At 43.3% G+C, this 22,895-nt stretch overlaps 2 protein-coding genes across 4 annotated transcripts in view; one reads left to right on the top strand and one right to left on the bottom strand.

Annotated features, from left to right (window-relative positions):
- usp45 (ubiquitin specific peptidase 45) overlaps positions 1-13,113 on the bottom strand; it is a 30,275-nt gene extending 17,162 nt beyond the window's left edge. For 2 of the 3 annotated variants that reach the window (XM_084471193.1, XM_084471195.1), the window contains exons 1-6: positions 12,863-13,113; positions 12,330-12,438; positions 11,580-11,749; positions 11,312-11,412; positions 10,487-10,587; positions 105-256 (exon numbers count right to left, since the gene is read on the bottom strand). In XM_084471193.1, coding sequence (XP_084327319.1) covers positions 105-256; positions 10,487-10,587; positions 11,312-11,412; positions 11,580-11,749; positions 12,330-12,432 — 627 coding nt within the window. In that variant the 5' untranslated portion in view covers positions 12,433-12,438; positions 12,863-13,113. The remainder of the gene's footprint in view (positions 1-104; positions 257-10,486; positions 10,588-11,311; positions 11,413-11,579; positions 11,750-12,329; positions 12,439-12,862) is intronic. The other variant, XM_084471194.1, reaches the window with a different exon arrangement.
- Positions 13,114-13,780: 667 nt separating this feature from the next.
- On the top strand, positions 13,781-15,698 carry tstd3 (thiosulfate sulfurtransferase like domain containing 3). The gene is made up of 4 exons (XM_084471563.1): positions 13,781-14,026; positions 14,141-14,314; positions 14,557-14,716; positions 15,001-15,698. Exons 1-4 carry the CDS (start codon positions 13,894-13,896, stop codon positions 15,062-15,064), a joined length of 531 nt encoding a protein of 176 aa, XP_084327689.1. The 5' UTR covers positions 13,781-13,893; the 3' UTR covers positions 15,065-15,698.
- The last annotated feature ends 7,197 nt before the right edge of the window (positions 15,699-22,895 follow it).

Here is a 22,895-nt window from a genome sequence, read left to right as displayed (position 1 = left end):
AACTGGCATTAAAGATCAATGTATCGGTACGATTCAGTGTTTGATTAATGCCCAGAATTAACCCTATAGAATCAACAGCCGAATGCTGCCCCTGTAGCACCGACCTGCATCACGGCATTGAAGAAGCAGGTGTTGCCCAGGTTATTGATGCCTTTTACAGCAGCCAGCGGGCTGTTGAAGGCGCTGCTCTTCCCTCTGGCGGGGTCAACATGGTCAGCAGCCTCCTCTCGCAGCTTCAGGATCTTAGGAGACGTGCCTGAATCAAGGAAGGAAATAATAGTTTAAAAAGAGTGCCAATAATCTGAACAAGATATTTTGCTATTTTTACTGAGAGAATTTTTTTTTTATAAACTGATACGTATTTTCAGATTTTCTTATTAAACATATGCTTAACAGGGTACTGTATGTAGTAAGAGATTAAACATTATTCCAGAGACTGCAGTCTTTAAACCTAACGACACCGCTAAGTTAACTACTAGCCTCTGCTCTGTCAGTCTGTACAGTGTTATGGATTCTTTTTTTGAGGAAACTAGCGTTAGCTATAAGCTCTTATTCCCCAACAAAGAAAGCAAACATAATTGCACCCGGGCCTTAAGAAAGTTTGCAATTGCTCAAATGAACGTCAACTCTGACATTATGCATGACATTATATGATGCGCATGATTGATGATGAGTATTAGTTAATATATTATAAATAACCCCTTAAAAGAAGGAACGAGAAATAAAAAGTGAAAAAACAGAGGAGAAAAGGAGACATTTTTTTCTGTGAAAAATGTATCTTCCATAAAAGGCTGTCTGGGTCTGATAAGGCCATGTAACTAGAAAACCAAAACATTCAAACAACGCAAAAAAGCATTGTGAACTCTGCATAACAATTCCTTTAGATCAGACTCAGAATATGGCTGTCGTCTCCTTCGTCAGGCCGCAGACCCAAGCTTCATGACCCGGTCGCAAAGAGGTGTTGCTTGGTGTCGGGAGTGCACTCCCTGTGGAGGCAGCTAACTTTGGAGACGGAGGCTGGGAGCGGGGGGGAACAGGCAGAGGCTGAAGGGCTGAGAGAGTGTGGTACTGGGGTGGCAGCTGGACAGAGAGCTAGGTCATCTGGGAGAACAGATGACAGCTGGAGGAATCTCTGCTACTCGGCAGGGAGGGGCAGAGGTTGTAGTGGTGGATGAGAAGAGGACTCTCTGGAGCCAGCTGTTCTGAGCCCCATGTGAAACTAACCCCAAAGCAGAAAACTCTAACTACTGATACAGGGAAGCGGTCGTAGATCATGATTTAAGCCACTGTCAAGTTTAGCCAAGTGTTACAGTTGTAACTAGGGTTGGGCGATGTTCTCTAAATTGGCAGTTGACAATGTTTACAGTAAAACATCAGGATGGACGATGACATAGTCGTTGTCGTCGGGGGTTTAGTTACGTTATTTTACTAACCTAAATAATTACTCATCCGGGCTTTTGCACGTAGGAAAAAAAAAAAGTGATAGAGTTGAAACAATGCCGTTGGTTGCTAAAAAGGGTACTACTTCGCCTATATGGCAGTTTTTTTGATTTAGACCTGATGAGAGTGGACAGCCAAGGGACACGGATAAAGTTGTGTGCAAGATCTGCTCATGTGTGATCCGCACAAAAGACGGGCAGACGACCAATCTACATGACCACTTGCGTGTGCGCCACGCAGAAGTTAATAAAAATGATGATAAACAAAATATCAGAGCATAGAGCAGGATTGTGAACGTTTACAATGTCTCATGTCAATTTACAATAGGCAAAATGTGTCGGCCTTGGCCGACTAACTTATTTTATTAGGATATTGATGCTGCACACCTCTTTGCAACAGAATTTATTTCAGATATAAAACCATTTAATTAACTACACACACACTAAAACATATTTTCGTTTTTAAATAAAAATTTTGAAACGAAAATTAATTTTTTCCGCAGTGTGCCTCTCTGGTATTGAGTGGGTCTTCAGGATCACACTCCGCACAACCCAGTCAGTAAAAAAAGTGAACAGTCTCAGTCACATACGACTCGTAGTCAACGCTGTCCAAGCATCGGTGGTGATGGCAACTTTCTCCACTAAGGACAGGATCTCACGGAGGGAGGCTGCTGCTTTGCTGCACATTTTCTCCAGCCACACAGTCATAGTTTGGCGACATGGCATGGTGTCATCTGGCTCGAGAAATGCGATCAGTTCGCGGAAGACTAACACGTAATGTCTCTGGTATAGGCTACCGTTATTAAAATAGCATGCATGTGCATTAGTTATATTCTCAATTTAATTTACAGCTCAATCCCTGCAAAGTTTTTAGGTTAACTATTGAAGAGACTAGGATCAGTGTGTGTGTGTGACTGACAGGGGGGGGGGGGGGCGTGGCATCACGATGATGGCTCTCCATCGTGATGTCGGTCAGCCATCACGAGCTGTAACTACACTTCAGTCATTAGGTGTGCGGTTAGGAACAGTATTCATATTAATTATATCCATTACAAAAACCATGATGGAATTATTCTAGCACACACACTGAGCCAACATTGGCAAGTACATTTAATACATGGATATGGCCACATAAAAATGACAATATAAAAATGAAATATATTTAATATGTGAAAATCAATAAGATAATTGAACATAAACATTGGCTATTCTACAGACCATCATTATAGTCAGATTAGTATAGAAAGTTTAAAAAAGTGGGCTATAACTCCTTTGAAGTAATCAAGTACACCGCCACTCAAATTAATCAAAACGTCTCGTCCAAATCTAATCTACTGCATAACTAGCCAACCACAAGCACCATAGCTGCACTGTGAACAAGCTGGCCTTGGGTATGCAAACAAGGCATGGTCTGAGCCATGCAAATAAACGATTAACAAATTCACCCGGCTCATCCCTTCTAATTGAATTCTCATCAGGCCGGCTAGTCAAGGGAGAGACAAGTGGTGTTCCGTCACATTAGGCATTAATGAGCAAAACAAGTAAGAAGACCCAAGGCTGTAGAGATTACAGGAGACCGCATCCATCGCCCCCTTGCACCCAACGCAACTCAGAATGGTAACATTTTACACTACTTAGCATGTCTTTCATGCTCCAACAGACTGCAAGCTGCCTAATGCGTGCACACACCCATCCACATCTTCACCTAGAAACACTAGCCTAGCTTCAGTAGCTTTACAAAATGATATGCTAATATTATGCTAATGATATGTTAATGATATGATAATACCAGAAGGTTTACAATAATAACTACCTGATTACAATGACCAGGTGGGCACCTTTAATGTGTTACTTTCATAGTTTGTGTTTGAGAGGAGGAACTAGCCTTACATACTACCTCCCTATAGTATTACTATTGTAAAAGTAATGGATTTACATCCAAGATTACATTTGAGCTTGAATTTCCTCTTTATTTCCCTTCTTAGGAACAACCTTGGCAGCTATATTCAATGATGTATACTTACTACATAGTTGGTAATTGTTTGTTGGTTATGTTGTTGAATGGCATGTTAATGCAATAATATAGATGTCAGATGCATTTATTCAACCTTTTGCTAATAAAACAAATACATGCATTTCTATATTTTCTGAAAAACAAAATAATAATTTAAGAAATATTGATAAACAGTAATCCTTGACTTAAATTGTGAAAATCCGATGTTCCTAGTTTCATCTCCACACACTTGTTTGCTTTCCTTGCACCCAAAAATTGTCCATCATTACTACCATTATTACCATCATATTAACATCTAGAAGCATCTCCTCAATGGGTCCCTTCCCCATCATCATTTTTGGACAGTGTGACAAAAGCACCAAAGTATGTAGGGGATTTGTTGAATGGGGTTCAGCCCAGCAACACTTCAACCACATCAACCTTTCAAGAGGGAAGGTTGGCAGTTTGCTCCCTGCCCTGCACCCTTTCAGTCCCCAAACCTGTTTGTAGGATGAACCCAACACGTAATATCTGCAATGCAACCCTCATTTGCCTTTAACATTAAAATGGCATTGACCCTTGCATGTTTTCCTTAAATTCAAGAAACCAGCCATCATTTACAAGAATCACCATTACTTTATCAGCAGAGCTCATTCCAGTACTTTCTATCTTGAGCCTTTTCTTCTTCCTCAAGGCTGAGGACCTTAACAAAGTGCGTGCATGCAATCACACACACACACACACACACACACACACACACACACACACACACACACACACACACACACACACACACACACACACACACACACACACACACACACACACACACACACACACACACACAAAAAGGCAGGCCGTTTTGTTTGAGGTCTCCCACATTTTTTTTTTTTAACCATACTCGTTCCACAGAAAAATCTTTAAATACATGTTGCCTTTTCTGACGTTGCCAAGGCTATGTTTAGGCCATGTGTCATCGTTGCAATAAATAACACAATAACATTTTAAACAGCATGCTTCATGAGTGTATTATTTAAAAAAACAGGTTAGTTTATAGACATGTATGAAGGTAGTGTCCTTGACCTTCTCTCGCAAAATCTAACTTTTGAGGGGTTCCATTCATTCACTCAGACGCATTTGTTGAACGGGTAGGGGGTTTTAATTTTTTTTTAATATACTTTTTCTACAGGGAAACATATATGCAACTGACAATCTATCCAAGCCAGAGCTTAAACATGGACTTTAAAACCTTTATTAATAGTATATAACAGCCAATAATACAATATTTTGCCCTTAATATGACCTACTACCTTTATCACATCTAGGGCTGTGATCAACTCATCAACATGGTCAGAAATATACCTTGGTTTTACGAGGGCAAAATCGTTGCTGCTGCATATGCAAATAGAAGTCTATTGTAGTTGCAATATTATCCATATTAGTCACGCATGTTCATGATCTGAAAAGGTTTAAGCATCCATCTATCCTCCTCTTACCGTCTCCCTCATGCATTCATTGCATGAGTTTTGTTCAGTTACTCTCAAACATAAACTACAAGCCCAGCCTTCTATATGCTTTTAGAATTATCGACACCCGACCTGCATTTGGGACAGGCTTCTATTATTTTACAAAACACATTTTTACCACCATGAACAAGTAATAGATTACTGTGCCCCACTGCTACTTACAAAATCTCCCTGAATGTATCTCTGACATACCTAACAAGTCTTTGAATGCCGCCAACTTTAATCGACGAGGGACACGTCCCCTGGCAGGCCTTGTGCTCAATAACAGGACAGGACTGGGGGGGGGGGGGTTGAGTTCAGCTTGCTGGGATGACTGGCTGTTACGGCGGCCTATCCAGTGGTGCCAAAAGCATCTGGCTCTCTACACTGGCAACATCTGGGGGTCGATGTCTATCTCCTAGCAGGGCCATCAGGGAGCTACCATATGTCAACACTCACACAATGCATCGAGAACAAGCAGGCGCAGCACAGGGGCTGCTGCATCCAGGCCTAAAACACAAACTACTGCGCTCGTGAGGAATCGGCTGACGGTGAGTTCACTTCTAGAGTCGGTGAGACACAGACTGTGGAAGGGAAGATCCAGATAGGCGTCTATGAAAGTGCAAAGGGTTGAGACTAGATTGAGTCTCCTCCAGCCTAGAAACCGCAAGCTTGGAAAGGGGGCAAAAGGATTCTGAGTGGGATGGGGGTGCCTATGGACACACTGTGCATCTGGGACCATCACCCAAGGTAAACATTACTCTGAGCGCCATCTGGCCTGGGAGAAGGACACAGGGAAGAGAGGAGTGTGTGTGTGTGTGTGTGTGTGTGTGTGTGTGTGTGTGTGTGTGTGTGTGTGTGTGTGTGTGTGTGTGTGTGTGTGTGTGTGTGTGTGTCGCTGTAACAAGCATAAGCATATGGAAACACAGATTTTTCCTCTCCCTGCAGCGTTCCAGGGCCAGGCAAATGTCAGCACGCCCTGCGTCCACCACCTGGCCCTCCTCGCTCAGCCACCCAATATGGGCTGAAGGGACACTGTGGAGCCTTTCCCAGGGGGCCCGAGAAGGCATTATGACACACATACATAAATACACACACACACTAATAATTTAGCATGATTTTTGACGTTCTTCCCAGAGGAGCTGAGTCAGTTGGTGTGGCAGTGTGTGGTGCATGATGTCCGTGTTCTCGTTGACATGGCAGCAGTGTGCAGAGCCGAGGCCAGCTCCCCGCATGCAGCACAGAGCATGCAGTCAAGAGGAAGGCCATGGATGTCTTAATAATTTGTTAATTTGTTGTGACCGTGGGGCATGAAAATCCTGTTTCCTTGCCATCTGAGGCCAAGAGATTCTGAGTGCGACGGCACCGCGATTGCACGTGCACGGATCCTCGTGCTCACGCACACGCAAGGCTGCACAGGGCTCCCGCTGCCCACTAACTGGCCTACTTCTGTGTGCGGTGGTGGGGATAAAGACAAATTCACCCTTGATTACCTCTGTGAAAGCACCACCAGGGGACAAGCTTCTTAGTGACTGACAAACAGGCCCCGCTGACAGCCCACCCTCTGGTACAACCACTAGGACTAAGCTATCTGAAGAATTCGTTAGCACATTAGTCACCATGGGCAATCTTTTCAAGAGCCATACATCAAGAGTCATACACAAAGCTTTTTCATTAGAAAGCTCATCTTCTTTAATGTGTTATCATAGTGTCCTTGAGCGCGACACCTAACCCCCCTCACTGCTTTCGAGACGCTGGTTAACGCCGACATGGTTAACGCTGTGGAAAGGACAGGCATAACATCCATAGCACTTCAAGCAGCCTTAGGGAGCGTTATATAGATGTGGATCACTCCATTTAATTACACTAGGAAACCATTTTGATATACTGTATGAGGATGTGGATTGTGTGGATACAATGCCTTAAGACAAAAAATATACAATATCAAAGCAATTGAAGGACCCTATACAAACCCCAATTATTATTATGTTATAACCACGTATAGCCAAAAGGAACTTTAAATCAGTATGGAAAATTGTAGAAAATTAAAATAAAATAAAAATAATTGAAAGATAATGGATAAAAAGATAAAGATAATAGGATGCTTGTATATGTATACAGACCATGTATACAGACCAAATGAATGAACAGCTTCAAGGAGAGACATGTCTGAAAAGGATGGGGCAAGGACACTCTTTATCTGAAATTAAATCCATGCAAAATACGATCATATTTCCTTTTTTATAATACAGGTAGAAACTTCACAATTTCACAACTAAAAATATTTCATTAGTTATTTATGAATTTTGGCAGAAAACCATTACGACTTCAAGTCTCATGTGAATTGCCAGACGGATGATATACTCAAAATAACCTTCAAAACATCTGTTGTATTAAATAAGCAAATATAGCCTTATTATAATTTAGACCCTCCAAAAAGAAGAAAGGAATAGGGTATTGATGAGAGCTTTTACCAGTAACCAGGTAGGAAAATTGGCAGAAGACCGCTATCGACAAGCCCCGATGCCTATTCAGACCCAATGCTTTCATTTGCGCTACAAAAACACCCCAGCTGTGTTACATGCTGGAGCCTGGCTCCCAGAGGACAATTCACTTTCTACTGGGACTCTGGTACTTGAGCTGAGGCCTTGATGGTTACAGAGCATAGTAAATAGGTTTTCTTTCTTCCCTAAGCTGTTGTTGTGCCAAACTATTATGGATTCTGACAAATTCCCTGCTGTGGTTTCTTTGTGCTTGGGCAAAAAAGGAGAGCACAACAACAGCCTGGGACTCAAACCTGGCCTTCAGCATGAAATGCAATTTCACAAGCGCCTCTACATCGATGGTCCATTTTGCTAGCACAATGGTCAGCCATTTCTTCACCCAGTTCGCCGTCCGTGGCCGGTATGGTATAATCAAACTGCAGAAAAGGTGACTTTTGAGTGACTTAAGTGGTAAACAGGGTATGGCGTGGATAGTGACTGGCCAGGCCAACAGACTGGCTCCATTGAGCAACCGGTTCTCTATTGGCCTAACCTCCAGAATAACTGAACTAGTGAGCGACCGACATATCGGCCGATATTTGCGTTTTTATGTGTATCGGCCGATACAAGTTTTACGAATACAAATTTTTATTTTTATTTATTTTTTCGGCATGATTTACAGACAGACAGTTCAATAAATGTTCCATTTTTTAATTGAGACTTGTAACATTTGTTATCATCAGTGTCATTTTTATGATGTAAATTGAGGGGGCAAAAGCAGTATCGGCTCCAAATATCGGCTCAAGAAAATCGGTAGCCCGATCGGTCATCGGCTAAGGCTGATGAAAACAAATCTGTATCAGCCCTAAAAAATCCATATCGGTCGATCCCTAATCTAAACAATAGTGTTCAGAAAAATACAAACAAAAAACCTACGTCTTGAGTTATGGAGAATAATGATATACATACTACACTGTTGCGGCAAGGTCACGGAGAATAAAGATGACAGCACATGGAACATGGGTGGAATAACAGCCCCTCTTTATGTTCATGTAAATGTGAGTATGTGTTATAAATTCTCCCATTTGAGCTCCCATCAACTTAACCCCAATCTATAGGCGTTACAATGAAATAATTCAACTCAAATTCCTGTGGTAAATTTGTATATTTAGCTGATGTCTTAAATAAAATAAAATACAATTGTTTATTTCAAATATTATTAATATCATGTATTTTTTCACATACCTACCTACATACATGGATGCCTGTGCCTCTGTGTGAGAGCATGTGTCCCTCGGTGTGCATGTGTGTGTGGGTGTGTGTGCATGTCTATGTGCATGTGTGTGTGTGTGTGTGTGTGTTTGTGGCACGTGTGTCAGCCTACTCCAGCTGTTAGTCTCCGGCCCCTTCTACTTGTTGAGAAACCGGAGCTCCCACAAGTGCAGCACACGGGCCCAGGGGTGGTGAGCCACACAAGAGAGCAGAGAGAGATGGACAAGGCAGAGGGAGGAAGGGGAACGCAGACAGCGATGCAAGGCCAGAAAGAGACGAAGAGCTACAGAGCAGTGTGGCTGATCCCTGCCACAGCTGCTCTCGTTCTTCAGGGAACCCAGCCGCGAAGCGCCGCACTCAAGCGCCTAATTCCTCTAATGAGTGCAGCCATGCGGAGAGGAAGAGAAAGGGGGGGGGGCGGGGGGGGTCATGGCTACTCTACAGCCTGGCTGTGCGACTGATAGGTGACCAAGACCTGGTCAGGCCTGGGACAGAACACCGTTTCCATCCAGGGAAAAGACAGCAAGACATCCATGCATAATGCAGACCGAGCACAGTGATCAGACCTGAGGGGGCTTGACATTCCAGCATAGACCAGAAGGACATAGGGTGCCTACACACAAAACAGGATAGAGAGCAGGGCCTGGGGGTGGAGGGCCTTGGGCAGCCAAGGGCATCTGCTCGATGACTGGGTGGGATGGGGTAGAGGGGGGTTCAGGTGGCCAAAATAAGGTAAAAAGCAGCAAGGCTGAATATACACCGCTAGGGTAGGGCTGGGCAATTAATCTAATTTTGATTGTGATTTTAGCGTGAAACGATCACCAAACTAATATAATCGAGTTGAAACCATTTTTTTTTTATTTCTTTGTTTATCATTTACAAAGTGTTTTTTTTTGGAGAGAAATTATGAATAAATGCATCATGTTTTCAAACTCAAAAATAATCGTTTGAATAATCGAGATTTCAATATTGACCAAAATAATCATTTGATTATGATTTTTTCCATAATCGAGCAGCCCTACGGCAGGGTACTGTCAATGTAGCTGCATATGGAAATGAAACATGCAAAATACATGCCATCAAATCTTACAAAATATTTTGAGGGGTTTTTCTCAGGTATTTTGTTGTGATACTGTAAAAGCATTTGGTTATTTTGGGCCAAACAAAACATGATATGAAAGACTTCTGAGTGTTGAACCATAAGATCCAAGAAGAGAAACTCGCCCTTCATTGTTGTACTACAGGACACTAGTAGAGACATACAGAACAATCAACATATAACGCAATAGTCTCACACAATGCACACCTGAGAAGTCCCTAGAAGACAACATTAGGGGCACAAGAGGAAAGAAAGGGGGTATTCGATTTCCCCACCAGGGGGAGTATGTGAACATCACATACATGTAATTGTTTTTGTATAATTGAATCACTCTAGTCAATATGATATCTTAACTACAGCAGGGGTTATAACTTATGCCTTATGACCCCTTTTTTTCTTCAGTGTACATGGTTAATTTCAGTCTGTACATTCATTTTCTGTTCATAAATACATAGATACCCATCCAATTGTAAATGATGCGTTATCCGATTTGAAGGTCAAATATTTAAAAATACTAAATACTTTCCTTGTGGATGGGTTTTCCTACAAATGGTTTGTGCGCTTGTACAAAATGTATTGTGTATTTGTGTGTGTGTGTGTGTGTGTGTGTGTGTGTGTGTGTGTGTGTGTGTGTGTGTGTGTGTGTGTGTGTGTGTGTGTGTGTGTGTGTGTCACCAAAAAACAATGTACAGTACCTGATGTTGCCTTGACAGAGTGCTTTTGTAGAAAGTCCAGGGTCTGAGCCAAAGCTTTCTTGTTACAGTGCGTGGAGAGCTCTTCGTTGCATTCAAAACACCTGTTTAAATGACGAAGCCCCAAACAAAGCCAGAGAAGTAGCCATGAGTCAAACACAAAGGGGACATTTGAGATTAAACCAGCATTATCTACTTTTGCACTCAAGAGACTGAATAAAAAGTTTAAAAATAAAATACACCAGCGGGCTGAGAAAGAAGGAAAAATTGTGTTCTAGTAAGATTCAAATAAAGGCTAGCTTGCTGCCATTTATCATGTGGAGACCATATTAATGTGATAATATGAATTAAGGAATTGCCATTTATGCCCAAATTGATCCCAGTGATCATATCACTCACGCTCATAGTCTGATATTTATTACCACTGATAATACTGGGATACCCGCACCTGATTCCGCCACATTACATTATCTACAGCTGTTTGGGTAGTCGACTAATGGTAAGTTAGCAAGTTCATGTTATGTTACTTGCAGCTATTAAATTAGAATGAAATGCACAACTTGAATAAAGGTGACTTAAATAAACGCCAATAAAACAATGGTTTTCAGTGACAATGGTGGCAAAGACAGCCAAGTCAATGGCTCACGCTACTTCCCAACATCATTAAACAGCTTATTTTGTTAATGTTTAGATTGAGAGATTAATTGAGAAATTATGTACCATGCCTTTAATAAAAGAAAAAATGAATATCTGTCTTGGTCAAGAAAGGTCATGTTGGTTCATCCCTTAAATCTTTCAGATCAGGTTTTAAGCAAGGCTTCTTCTTACCAGGCCTTCCAGGTGCTCAGACTGATGGTGATGCAGTGGGACTCTGAGTGGAGAGCTTGGTGATGCTTGGTAGAGTGTTGGGTCTCTGACTGGTTACAGCCCTGAAGGTGAAATGAACAGTTTGGAGTACGGAAAACAGATATACTACAATGTGTGCTGTGAATTTCAATAAAAAATAAATTGCATTCATATTCTGTTGTTGTATAATATAATAATTGTTGCAATACTATATTGTATTTATTTTTCAGAAAGGAGCGCCCTATTTTACCTGAAATCCACACTTGAGGCAGACCAGGATGTCATGGGAACATGCAGGCTCCCCATCGATCAAGGCTCTCTCCCTGAGGCAGTCAGAGCACACTGACCACAGGCTGGTGCTCACCATCTTCTTCACTGAGCTCAGGTCTACTGCCTTGCTCACATGCTGGCAGGTCAAACCTAAGGATCAGGTTCATTCACAAAGATTTGCATCAACACTCACATTTCCGTTGCACTTCATTGAACTTTTGTCACAAGGCAAGCGAAAGGTCTTAGTGAAGAAGGTTCCGGCAATGACATATAGTAGTAATTTGGCCACAAATCTGATGAAAAAGGGAACTCAAATATGCAAGCAATGCTTCAAGGGGATGAAAGGCAAATAAGGCAACCTTGCAGAGTGGCTGTTGTCTGCTGACAATAACCACAGACACAAACTGAACAGGTATGTTCTTTAGCAGAATTTCTGTACAAATAGAACTGCACTAACCAAAGTACATTTTACATCCAAGTTTTAAGCAAATTAGTCCTCAATGCAATAGGATTAATATAAGTTACAATAAAGACATGACAGTATCATGAAGGGTATATATTATTATTTTTTGCATTATGCTGCATTTAATCCTGACAAGGATGTTGTATGGAACCCATCAACGTGGAAAAAAAATACATTGACAGTAATTCACCTAAGGCTCGTAGTACATTAAAGTTACCACACGAAGTGACATAAATATCACATTCAACACTTCTTGGCTGACCATACCGCTGACTTCATCCGATGACTCCTCATCCCGAGGCTTCCTGGGTCGATTAGTCCGCTTGGTCATGTCGGCGGCTCTCAGGGAGAATGGGTCCTTTAGCCGCATCTGGAGCTGGGAGTATGAGGATTTATACATGATGCAATTCTACAACTAAAGACTCCTTCATCCGCATCTGGAGATGGGAGTACGAGGATTTATTCTATTCTTATGTCATTCTAGAACTCATACTACAGCCAATAACCGTCAACAATATACTACAACTAGAAATAGTGAAATACCAAAATGGTTTGGTAAATGCAAGTTTCATATCCTAATGTTGGTTGATGTGCAGCCGAGGGGTTGACAGTGGGCAGTGATCAAGGATGGTAAGTGATCTATTGAAGCTACTGCTAGTAGGACATTGGGAGCAGGACACATGACACAAGCAAAGGCCTCATGTATCCGCATTAACTTCTGGAAAGCGGACAGGCATCGACTGTCGAAGTTAAATATTGAATCAAACACATTTCTCATTGATAACTCATTGTCAACTCACCCCTTTACTCTTGCTGTTTCTTATGGGCCAATACAAGATAAGTATTTAGTTTCCAATACTTTCTTGCTAGTAGCAACACGCTAACTCAAGGCTTGTCAGGGACAACCCACTGCGTTCATCAAGTGTTAAACATTAAAATGCTGGTGTTTAGATGGTGTATTCAGATGGTATCCTCACAAAAAGCAGTTTTATTGACCACACTTTGGTTGGTTCTGGAATTTACGACACTGTTCCGGACGGCTCGAGCTGGGGCCATCCACAGTCACGTGGTCCGACTGTCAACATGTGACGCTCTACGGTGGCCCGCCTGGCCTTTAAAGCGAAAGTATCGCAAAATCATCGCGTGTTTAGCCTAATAACAGCTACCCGCCAAACGGGCATTATCGTTCTCACCTATGTTACTACTTGGTAATACTGTAGTATTCAAACTAACAAGTAAAGTGTAATACGGATTTGGGTTTTTGCCCTTCACCTATCCGTAGTTCAACGCATGCGCATTAGGTAGTTTGTGTGACCGGTGCAATAGAGCTGGTAAGTCCCGCCCCTTCCGCTAAACCCCAGTGGACCTCTAGGTTGAAAAATCGTTAATGCAAGTGAATCTGAAAAAATAATTAATTTCTGGTCCCGTTTGAATTGTGCCATGAATGTCAACATGTATTGTCTGTGAATTTTTAATATAATTTTTCATGTTAAGAGTTTGACAGTATATTGTATGATTCTTCGGCTAGCAGTTGTGGAAAAGACATAACGAGAAAGACTACATGTCGCCGTGTTATGGGGTGACGTCACATAGGCGACATGTAGTCTTTCTCGTTATGTCTTTTCCACAACTGCTAGCCGGAAACGGGACCAGAAAATAATTATTTTCTCACATTCACTTGCATTAACGATTTTTCAACCTAGAGGTCCACTGGCGTTTAGCGGAAGGGGCGGGACTTACCAGCTCTATAGTGTTGTTACCGTAAAGGCTTTATAGTTTGAGGGAAAGCAGTACATATTTCTAAATATATCTTATTTTTTTTATTGATTTCATGGCTCTCAGGGGTTGTTGGAGATACGCGGGTGTAATACCAAGGTTGTTGTTGAACGGCGAGGGCGTTCATGTTGCCTGTTTCTCAACACGACCACTGGGAAGCCTTCCTAACACTCGTTCCTCTTTTTCAGGTAAATGTCCAAGCGAACGACTCCGACCGTTTATAATCTTCTTACTGCCGTGGTCGTTTTTTTAATCTGGGAAGGAATGTTTGACTGACAACGGCCTGGTCTGTTTAACCCCAGATGTGCTGCCTACTAAATGGTCCGTACGCAATTTGAGCTCCACGCCAAACACAGATGTGAGCTACGATCAACTCAAACAGGATCTTGCTGGTCGGACTGCTGTGGTCATAGATGTCCGGGAGCCGTGGGAGCTTAGGGAGTATGGCACCATCCCAGGGTCCATTAACGTTCCTCGTGAGTGTATATATTTGTCAAACCAATTTATGATGCTGCTATTTTTACAGTCAGTTGTTTTTTGTTCTAGGTAGGTTATTTCTAAGTATGTGGGTTACGTTGGTGATTACCATGCTACTAACATGGTAGCATGTTAGTAGTTCTAGTTCAGTCTTCACGTCAATATAAGACGTGAAGACTGAACTAGATGTCTAGAAGTACTAAGGTCTGGTTTGTTTATATGGGCTTCATGTTCTCCACAGTGGCCCAAGTAGATGCCGCCCTCCAACTTAACCCTGAAGACTTCAAGGAGAAGTATGGAGGGGATATGCCACAGCCGGCTGATAAGATCGTCTTCTCCTGCCTTGCTGGCATCAGGAGCAAGAAGGCGCTAAACACGGCTGCACTGCTGGGATACAAAGAGTGAGTGCAGTTGACTACGTGACTCAAATCCCAGCTTTATTGGAATCAAGGTCCAAACATTAACCCTTCCAACAGCCACTGGCAGATAGAGTTGACCCTTTGGCCGGTGTGTGTATATAACTTGTAAAAGCTAATTTTGGCCACTGAATACAATCAGATAACACAATAATGTTAACTCCCAAAATGAGAATTCAGCACTGTCTTTGAACTTTGTGATGTCTGATAATCTCTTATTGTAAGTAAATGTTAATAACTGATACTGGTACTTTCTTTCATCTTTTTAGTGTTCTGCATTACCCTGGTGGATGGCAAGAATGGGCACAAAATGAGCAGCTTAAACCTAATTGATAGTGTGTGAACTGCAGGGTTCATATGGCGATTTTTTGCGCATCTCAGTGACTCTAAATTCTGCTTAAAATGCCGTGAAAATCCTGCTTGAATATGACTGAATACATCACTCTTATCAGTCTATATGCTGGTGCCTCAATACTGAAAATGAAAGCATATTTGGCAAATTCATTATTTGCTTGCAATAACTTATTTGATTTAATAATTTATTATCTTTTTTGTTAACTATCTGAATCTTCAGACCAGAGGGATCATGATCAGTTGATGAAACTTTCGACAATGCGGACTGCTAGCTCCTTTGTCTCATATTTATTTGCACTTTTAAAAGGTTTTAACACTCAAAAAGCAATACTTTACAAACTGTAATGGTTTGTTATAAAAATCTACTAGTACACAGGTTGGTGATTATTACAGCTATTGTTGCTGTTTTGATATATCTATATTGAAGCATTCATTCTTAACCAGCAACTGCCATTTTCAGATAATCTATGCAAATGCCTATAGCTGTAGAATTGGAATCATCAAATGTGAAATTTTGATTCAGCATTTTAAGTTAACATATTATGAGTACTATATTTAATTCTTAGCAAATCCCTTGTTGCCAATATGATTCAATAAAACAAAATAAATTGGATGGATGGTTTGGTTTTAATGCCTCATTTATTTTGAATAAACAGTATTTACTAAGGTGACTTCAACTGAAATAAACATGAAAACAAATGTGTTGATTCGTTGTTTGAGAAACGTTAGAAAAGCTGGGACTGTCATGATTTATTAAATTCAATAGCCATTCCTTATAGTCACTGCATCTCAGTATGAATTTACCACTGACTTGCAATAAACAATTCCAGGTGATTAGGTCATCCTCCATGGGAATATGACAAGTCTCTTTCTAATTGAAGCAACTGACGTGTATACACACACGTTACTTTGTTAGTTACTAGACTACAGCACTCTGTAACTGTACCTGATCAACCAGTGGCAAGCATTTATAACCTAGATGCTGCTAGGTGTATTAAGGCCATTAGATTGATAGTTTATGTTGTTTTTAGTGACGTCTATTCGTCTTTACATCTATCAGGTGTTTAGAATTGGTTATTATCTATCTCATATTTTAGATAAGTGATTGAGGAGTAGGTAGGATTGTTCTTAAACATTTACGATACATTCATTAATATGTTGTTAAAAAGGAGAATATCATGGAGAAAATATGCACTTGTGGGATGGTGTATTGGAAAGTAATAATAGACAATGATGTCATTTGGAAATAGCTGGCGAGTGGTAAATGCAGTTCACGTCCCTGAAACATTGAGGCTTCTCATGAGTGGCACCCTGATGCAAGAAGTGAGGTCAAAGGGAGAAAACGACAACAACAACATGTATCTGCGTGTCCGTCTCTGTGTGTAGGCAGTACATTCTGATAGAGATAAGCCTATGTTTAGATAGCTGGATTAACTGACCCTTTAGTGGCCATGTAGGTGTCAAATAGAGTAGCTCTCTGGAAAGACCGGTCCAAAAAGCTATCTCCTATTCCTTTCAACTGTGAAACTCCAGAATCACCCTCCCACCTACCCCACATCCATTCATTAATTTTCCCACAATGAGGCAGTTTAGTTTTTTGTACATGCTTTTTTTTCATATTTTAAAAAGGACTAATGAGTACTAATTCTGGTCAAATCTTGCCAGGGTTCTTTGTCTATCCCTGACAGTGGGCTCTTCTGCACATTCTGACTATAGTGCTGAAGAGGCAATTAAGGTTCCAATCAGATCAGATCACGTCATAGCAACTAACTGGGGATTGTGGATACACTTAAGAGGTGGAGAACTACAAATTCGTCCATACCCTGTTTTGGTTGCTTGTTAAAAGATTAAACGGGAAGCAGAGTTCAGGCATAATACCGCAAATAAAGAAAAGCAGACCTTATACCCTGTGCTATATCCCAAAATGTTTGCGTTCATCAATCTTAACACAAGATCATCACGGGTAGCTGCTAGATATCTGAATAGCAGGTTGAGTTGCTGTAGAGGTTAGAGATTCCACATGCACCGGGTCATGTTCCGAGCTGCCCTGGGTGAAAGCCGCTGGGCCCAGCCCTGTTGGACACTATAAAAGCTTGGGTTGAGGTCCGCCTAGGTTCTATAGAGGAAGACTAAAGTTCCAGATCTGAAGGTGAACAAATCCACCCACATTCCATACTGTGAACAAGGGGCTAAACGGTATAACCACCACCACCACCACCACCACCACCACCATGAGTCACAGTCCGGAAAGGATCTCGTCCTACCGACGCCACTTCGAGGACAGCTCCAGCTCATCCTACCAGGTCCGGGTGTCCAGCCCGTCCCCTACCCGGAGAAATGGCCGCACCGCTTCTGTCGGTTTGTCCCGTTGCCCTGGGGCCGGCAGCACGCGCACAGAGTCGATGGGAAGAAGGACCGCCTCTACTGCACGAAAGACCACCCGTGTATCTGGATCTAGGTAAGCTGGCTCAGTCTGCAAAGACAGGCGTGTCTGGATCTAGGTTAGCTGGCTCAGTCTGCAAAGACAGGTGTGTCTGGATTTAGGTAAGCTGGCTCAGTCAACGAAGACCGGTGTATCTGGATCTAGGTAAGCTGGCTCAGTCCACAAAAACCGGTATGTCTGGATCTAGGTAAGCTGGCTCAGTCCACAAAGACCGGTGTGTCTGGATCTAGGTAAGCTGGCTCAGTCCACAAAGACCAGTGTGTCTGGATCTATGTGTCTGGATCTAGGAATGAGAATGTAATTTTTAATGTAGTATTTTTTATTTGAGGATTGTTATTGTTATTCCAAGAACAGATTGGTTATGTTTGATCTTTGATTTATGTTACCATAATATATGATCACATAAACATGAGAGAATCTGTAAATGTAAATGTAAATACGTAATACTGTCAAAATAGCAAGCACAAGCAGATCTTGTTTCATGAGCAATCAATACTACACCTCTAGGTTCAACATTCTACTTCAGGACATAACACAAAATGAAATTGATATCATTAGCAACCAGCCATGTAGTTTCACACAAGTGAGCAATATCTCTTTGGATACGGATTTGATGGCTGTGACTCATGGGTCAATCTGAATTTTGTTGACTTTCTTATTGCAGTGCAAGCATGGGCACTGTGGCATGCATAGGGTTAGACGGAGTGCCCGCCATCGATCTGGATGTGGCGTCTGCCGAGAACCAGGAGTTCCTCAGCACTCGCAATGGCGAACGCCGGGAAATGATCGTTCTCAATGACAGACTGGCTGTGTACATTGACAAGGTTTGCTCCCTTTGTTTCTTAAACAGCCACATGCGGTCCATCCTATCAAGGGAGCTGGATTTTGTCTCACTTATAAAAGGACTCCCAATTGTAGTATATAATGTGTTGTTATATATAATGTTATAATGTTATATATATACTGTTGAAAATTATTATACACACCTCAATCCACATAATGACTGAATGAATAATCTTTTGTAAGACTACTGTCTTACCAAATACTAATACTTCTAATACTAAATACTAGCCCATATCCAAGTTTTGATTGGGTTTAAAATGGCTCATGTTTTTTGCAGGTTCGATCGCTGGAGCAGAAGAACCAGTTGCTGGAGACTGAGATTGAGGCCTACCAGAACCGGTTCCAGAAGCCGACGGGCCTGCGCCTCCTCTATGAGGAACAGCTGAAGGAGCTGAAGAAGATCGCTGAACAGATGAGGGTTCAGCGGGTGAGAGAAAATGTGTCAAGTCAGAACGTCGCTTTCATTTGGTATTTACACATTTCAAATAACCAATAGAGTGCACTGGAGGAATTTATTTGTTTCTAACAAGGTTTACGCCTCGCAGAGCTTCAATAGATTATCCAAGTAGCAGCACAAGAAGTCAACTTGGTGCTTTCAAGGGTCCCTGCCTGGTAACAGGCCTATTTCTGGCAGGCAAATGGAGAAGTGCCTCAGTTTGTTGGTGGTGCAATGGAGTACAGCTGTCTGCAGTTATGCTTTATCCATAGATTAGTTGGCTTGATCTCACACACACACACACACACACACACACACACACACACACACACACACACACACACACACACACACACACACACACACACACACACACACATTGGATGAGCTCATATGAAAAAAGCTAAACACAGTGCAGTCATAGTTAGTTACATTTCTCACACTGGTGTATTGACTGTCTGATTGTCTCTTGATCTTCAGGACATTGCCTTGGCCTCTAAGGAGTCCACATCTGCTCACTTGGCAACATTAAAGATCAAGTATGAGGAGGCATTGGAGCTGAGGAGGAAAGCCGAGCTCGACATTGAGAACTTCCGCCCAGTAAGCTAACAGACACAGACATACATCTCCAACCTTACTAATTATTAATAAACCATTATACTCCATAGAGACCTGATGACAATACTGTGCTTTCCTTAGGATGTAGACAAAGCCACATCCTCGAGGATCGCCTTGGAGAAACAGCTGGAGCAGCTGGAAGTAGAAATTGAGTTCCTGAAACGGGTCCACCAACAGGTTAAAACGTCATCTTTTCACACACAGCTTTGTCTAGAGTGCAATATGCACGCACAGGAAATGGAGGAGTAGGTTTAGTGTTTAGTGCTCCTGGTTGCTCATAGATATGGATTGACTTCAGGGCTCTGAAGGTAGGAGGACAGCCCAGACACAAACTAGATCATTCCATTGGTCCATGGTCATTAGCTAACGGCCTCAGGTATGACAAAAAACCTTCACTTCTTCACAATTCCCATTGTATTTCTCCCCTGCCCAGGAAATTGAGGAGCTCTTGAAGCAGATCTACTCAGCCCATGCCTCAGCCGAGAGCGCCTTTGCCCTGCCTGACCTGGCCTCAGCCTTAAAACAAATCCAGAAGCAGTACGATGACATCGCTGCCAAGAACCTCCAGGTATGAAAGTGAAACACACAATCAGATAGAAAGTTGTGCATTCAAGTGTTTACATCTTGTGTACAACTATAATCATGTTATGTTTCGTATAAATTATGTTTCTTTTTACAGGACATGGATGCATGGTATAAAAACAAATTTGAAGACATAACCAGCAAGACAACAAAGCACGTGGAAAAGGTTCGCGGAATCAGAGAGGGAATAGCTGGGGCCAAAAAAGATGTAAGTCCTGAGATTACACAACCTAACCCTAGATAATCACTATTATGGGGAGAATAATAGATACCCAAAATATAGTTTAAATTGTAAGCATAAATGAAATAATGATCCTGTATAATTTGTGAAGATCCTAAACAAAGGGAGAGACTTGGATTCCATGAAGACAAAGAACGATGGTCTTGAAGCCCAGATCCACGACGCACAAGATAGGTACAAGAAGGAACTGGAAGAATTGCAGGTAAAGAGAAGGAGTTGATGAGTGAATGCCCACAAGTTTATCACAAACACAGACATACACTTTAATACATAATCAAGTGAAAGCAATTGAACAATTGTTTTACGTTGCTTTTGTGGCTGTTTGAATCCACCAGGCCCGGATTGAGGCCCTGCAGCATGAGCTAAAATCCACCAAGGGGAAGATTGCTCTGCACCTGCGTGAGTACCAGGACCTTCTCAATGTGAAGATGGCTCTGGAGATTGAAATCACAACATACAGGTGAGGGAGCAGCCAGCGGCTACGTATCTGGTGAATTGGTGCACAGTGTAATGTACTGACTTTTACGAATACAGACTTTAGCAGACAATTGTATGTATGTTCTTTTTTCTTACAGAAAACTAATTGAGGGAGAAGATGTGCGGCTCGCTGGTATGATGCTCAATGTGTCGTTCATAAGCAGCAACTGCATGAGCGCCATCGGGGCTGGGGCAGGCATAGGTGGAGCAAACATGGGTAGCACTGGCATGGGAAGCACAGAAACCACTGGCAAAAGTGTGGGGGGTGCAGGTATGGGAGGAGCAGGTATGGGTGGCGTAGCAATGGGTGGGGCTACCATGGGTGGAGCAGGAATCAATGGGACTGGCATGGGTGGTGCTGGCATGAGGGGAGAAAGCATGGGTAGCAATGGCGTGGGTGGAGTAGGCATGGGTGGCACTGGCATGGGTGTATCAGGCACAGGTGGTGTGGGAATGGGTGGTGCTGGTGGAGGAGCAGGAATCAGTGGCAGAGGCATGGGTGGTGCTGGCATGACTGAAGCCGGTATGAGGGGTGTAGGCATGGGTGGAGCAGGCATGGGTAGAACTGGCATGGGTGAATCAGGCATAGGTGGAATGGGTGGCACTGGCATGGGTGAATCAGGCATGGGCGGTGTAGGAATGGGTGGTGCTGGAGCCGGTATGGGGGGTGTCAGCCTGGGTGGTGCTGGAGCCGGTATGGGTGGTGTAGGAATAGGTGGTCCTGGAGCCGGTATGGATGGTGTAGGAATGGGTGGTCCTGGAGCCGGTATGGGTGGTGTAGGAATGGGTGGTCCTGGAGCCGGTATGGGTGGTGTAGGAATGGGTGGTCCTGGAGCCGGTATGGGTGGTGTAGGAATGGGTGGTGCTGGAGCTGGCATGGGTAGCACTGCCATGGCAGGTGCTGGCATGGGTAGCACTGGAATGGGTGGAGAAACAATGGGCAGTGCAGGAATCAGTGGCACAGGCATTAATGCAGGAATGGGTGGTGCTGGCATCGGTGGTCCTGGTATGGGAGGTGCTGGTATGGGTGGTGCCGGTATAACTGATGCTGGTATGGGTGGTGCTGGAATGAGTGGTTCAGGCATTGGGGGTGTAGGCATGGGAAGTGGGGGGATAGGAGGAATGGGCGGAGCCGAGATGACTGGCACTGGAGGAATGGGCGGAGCCAACCTGACTGGCGCTGGGGGAATGGGCGGAGCCAACATGACTGGCGCTGGGGGAATGGGCGGAGCCAACATGACTGGCGCTGGAGGAATGGGCGGAGCCAACATGACTGGCGCTGGGGGAATGGGCGGAGCCAACATGACTGGTGCTGGAGGAATGGGCGGAGGCATTCATGGAGTCGGGTCAAGGGGCATGGATGGAGGCCTGGACAGCAGTGCCGCGGGTGTTCGTTCAGGCACCGAGAGCCAAGGAGGAATGGGAGCGGGTCGGGTTGGGGCCTCAGGCCCTGAGGGGATGGGCAGTGGGAGAAGTGTAGGTGGTGGCAGGGGTACTGGCTCTGGAGTAGCTGATCTCTCAGGAGTAGCCAATGGGTATGCTAGATCTGGGGGTGTTACGGGAGGCAGTGGAGGAATGGCTACCATGGGTGGATTAAGGAACATGTCTGGAGAGTGCCTGGATGGCGCCGGTTCAGGAGATCCTAGAAAAGCCATCGATGCCTACGCAGAGCAAGCTGTGGAGTTGACCGAGAGAAGGACTGTACTTATTAGGTATGTGACTATAACGGCTAGCCACTGCTCTGCAGAATGAATCCAGAAATAAAATCTCCAAAACACAACTGGTGAAGAATGCGCTTACTAACATTATCACACTGGTTGTTCCTCACACAGGACCGTTAAGAATGAGGACGAGGTGCTGGAAACAGACCACCATGAGCAGACCTACATCATCAGCGGGGCAGCCGACGACTCTGACGATGACCAAGCGTGATTTAACCATTTGACCTTCTTTGACCATTAAAACCTTTACTGCCCCTCCCCCCCACCCTTGCTTCCCACTGACCACTGACCATGTCTGGAGCATGACCTTCGCCCTTTGACCTGGACATCAGGACCATGAAAGACGCCCTCACCAGCCGGGCTGGGTCCCTTCCCATTGGGCTGCACTGTGTCCCACCAGGGACGCTCAATGTTTCCTCTCCACTTTGCTTCGGTTTGCACTCCCCTTT

The sequence above is a fragment of the Micromesistius poutassou genome (genome assembly GCF_964030765.1).
Source record: "Micromesistius poutassou genome assembly, chromosome: 8".
Classification (NCBI taxonomy): Eukaryota; Metazoa; Chordata; class Actinopteri; order Gadiformes; family Gadidae; genus Micromesistius; species Micromesistius poutassou.
Note: the sequence above shows the minus strand (reverse complement) of the source record. Positions and strands in the feature narration are given on the sequence as shown.

Bases quoted from the DNA above. Each gene is read 5' to 3' on its own strand.
- tstd3 (XM_084471563.1), top strand. From the start codon at position 13,894: ATGGCTCTCAGGGGTTGTTGGAGATACGCGGGTGTAATACCAAGGTTG. The intron at 14,315-14,556 runs GTGAGTGTATAT...TGTTCTCCACAG, and splicing joins AGGGTCCATTAACGTTCCTC to TGGCCCAAGTAGATGCCGCC. The intron at 14,717-15,000 runs GTGAGTGCAGTT...TCATCTTTTTAG, and splicing joins GCACTGCTGGGATACAAAGA to TGTTCTGCATTACCCTGGTG.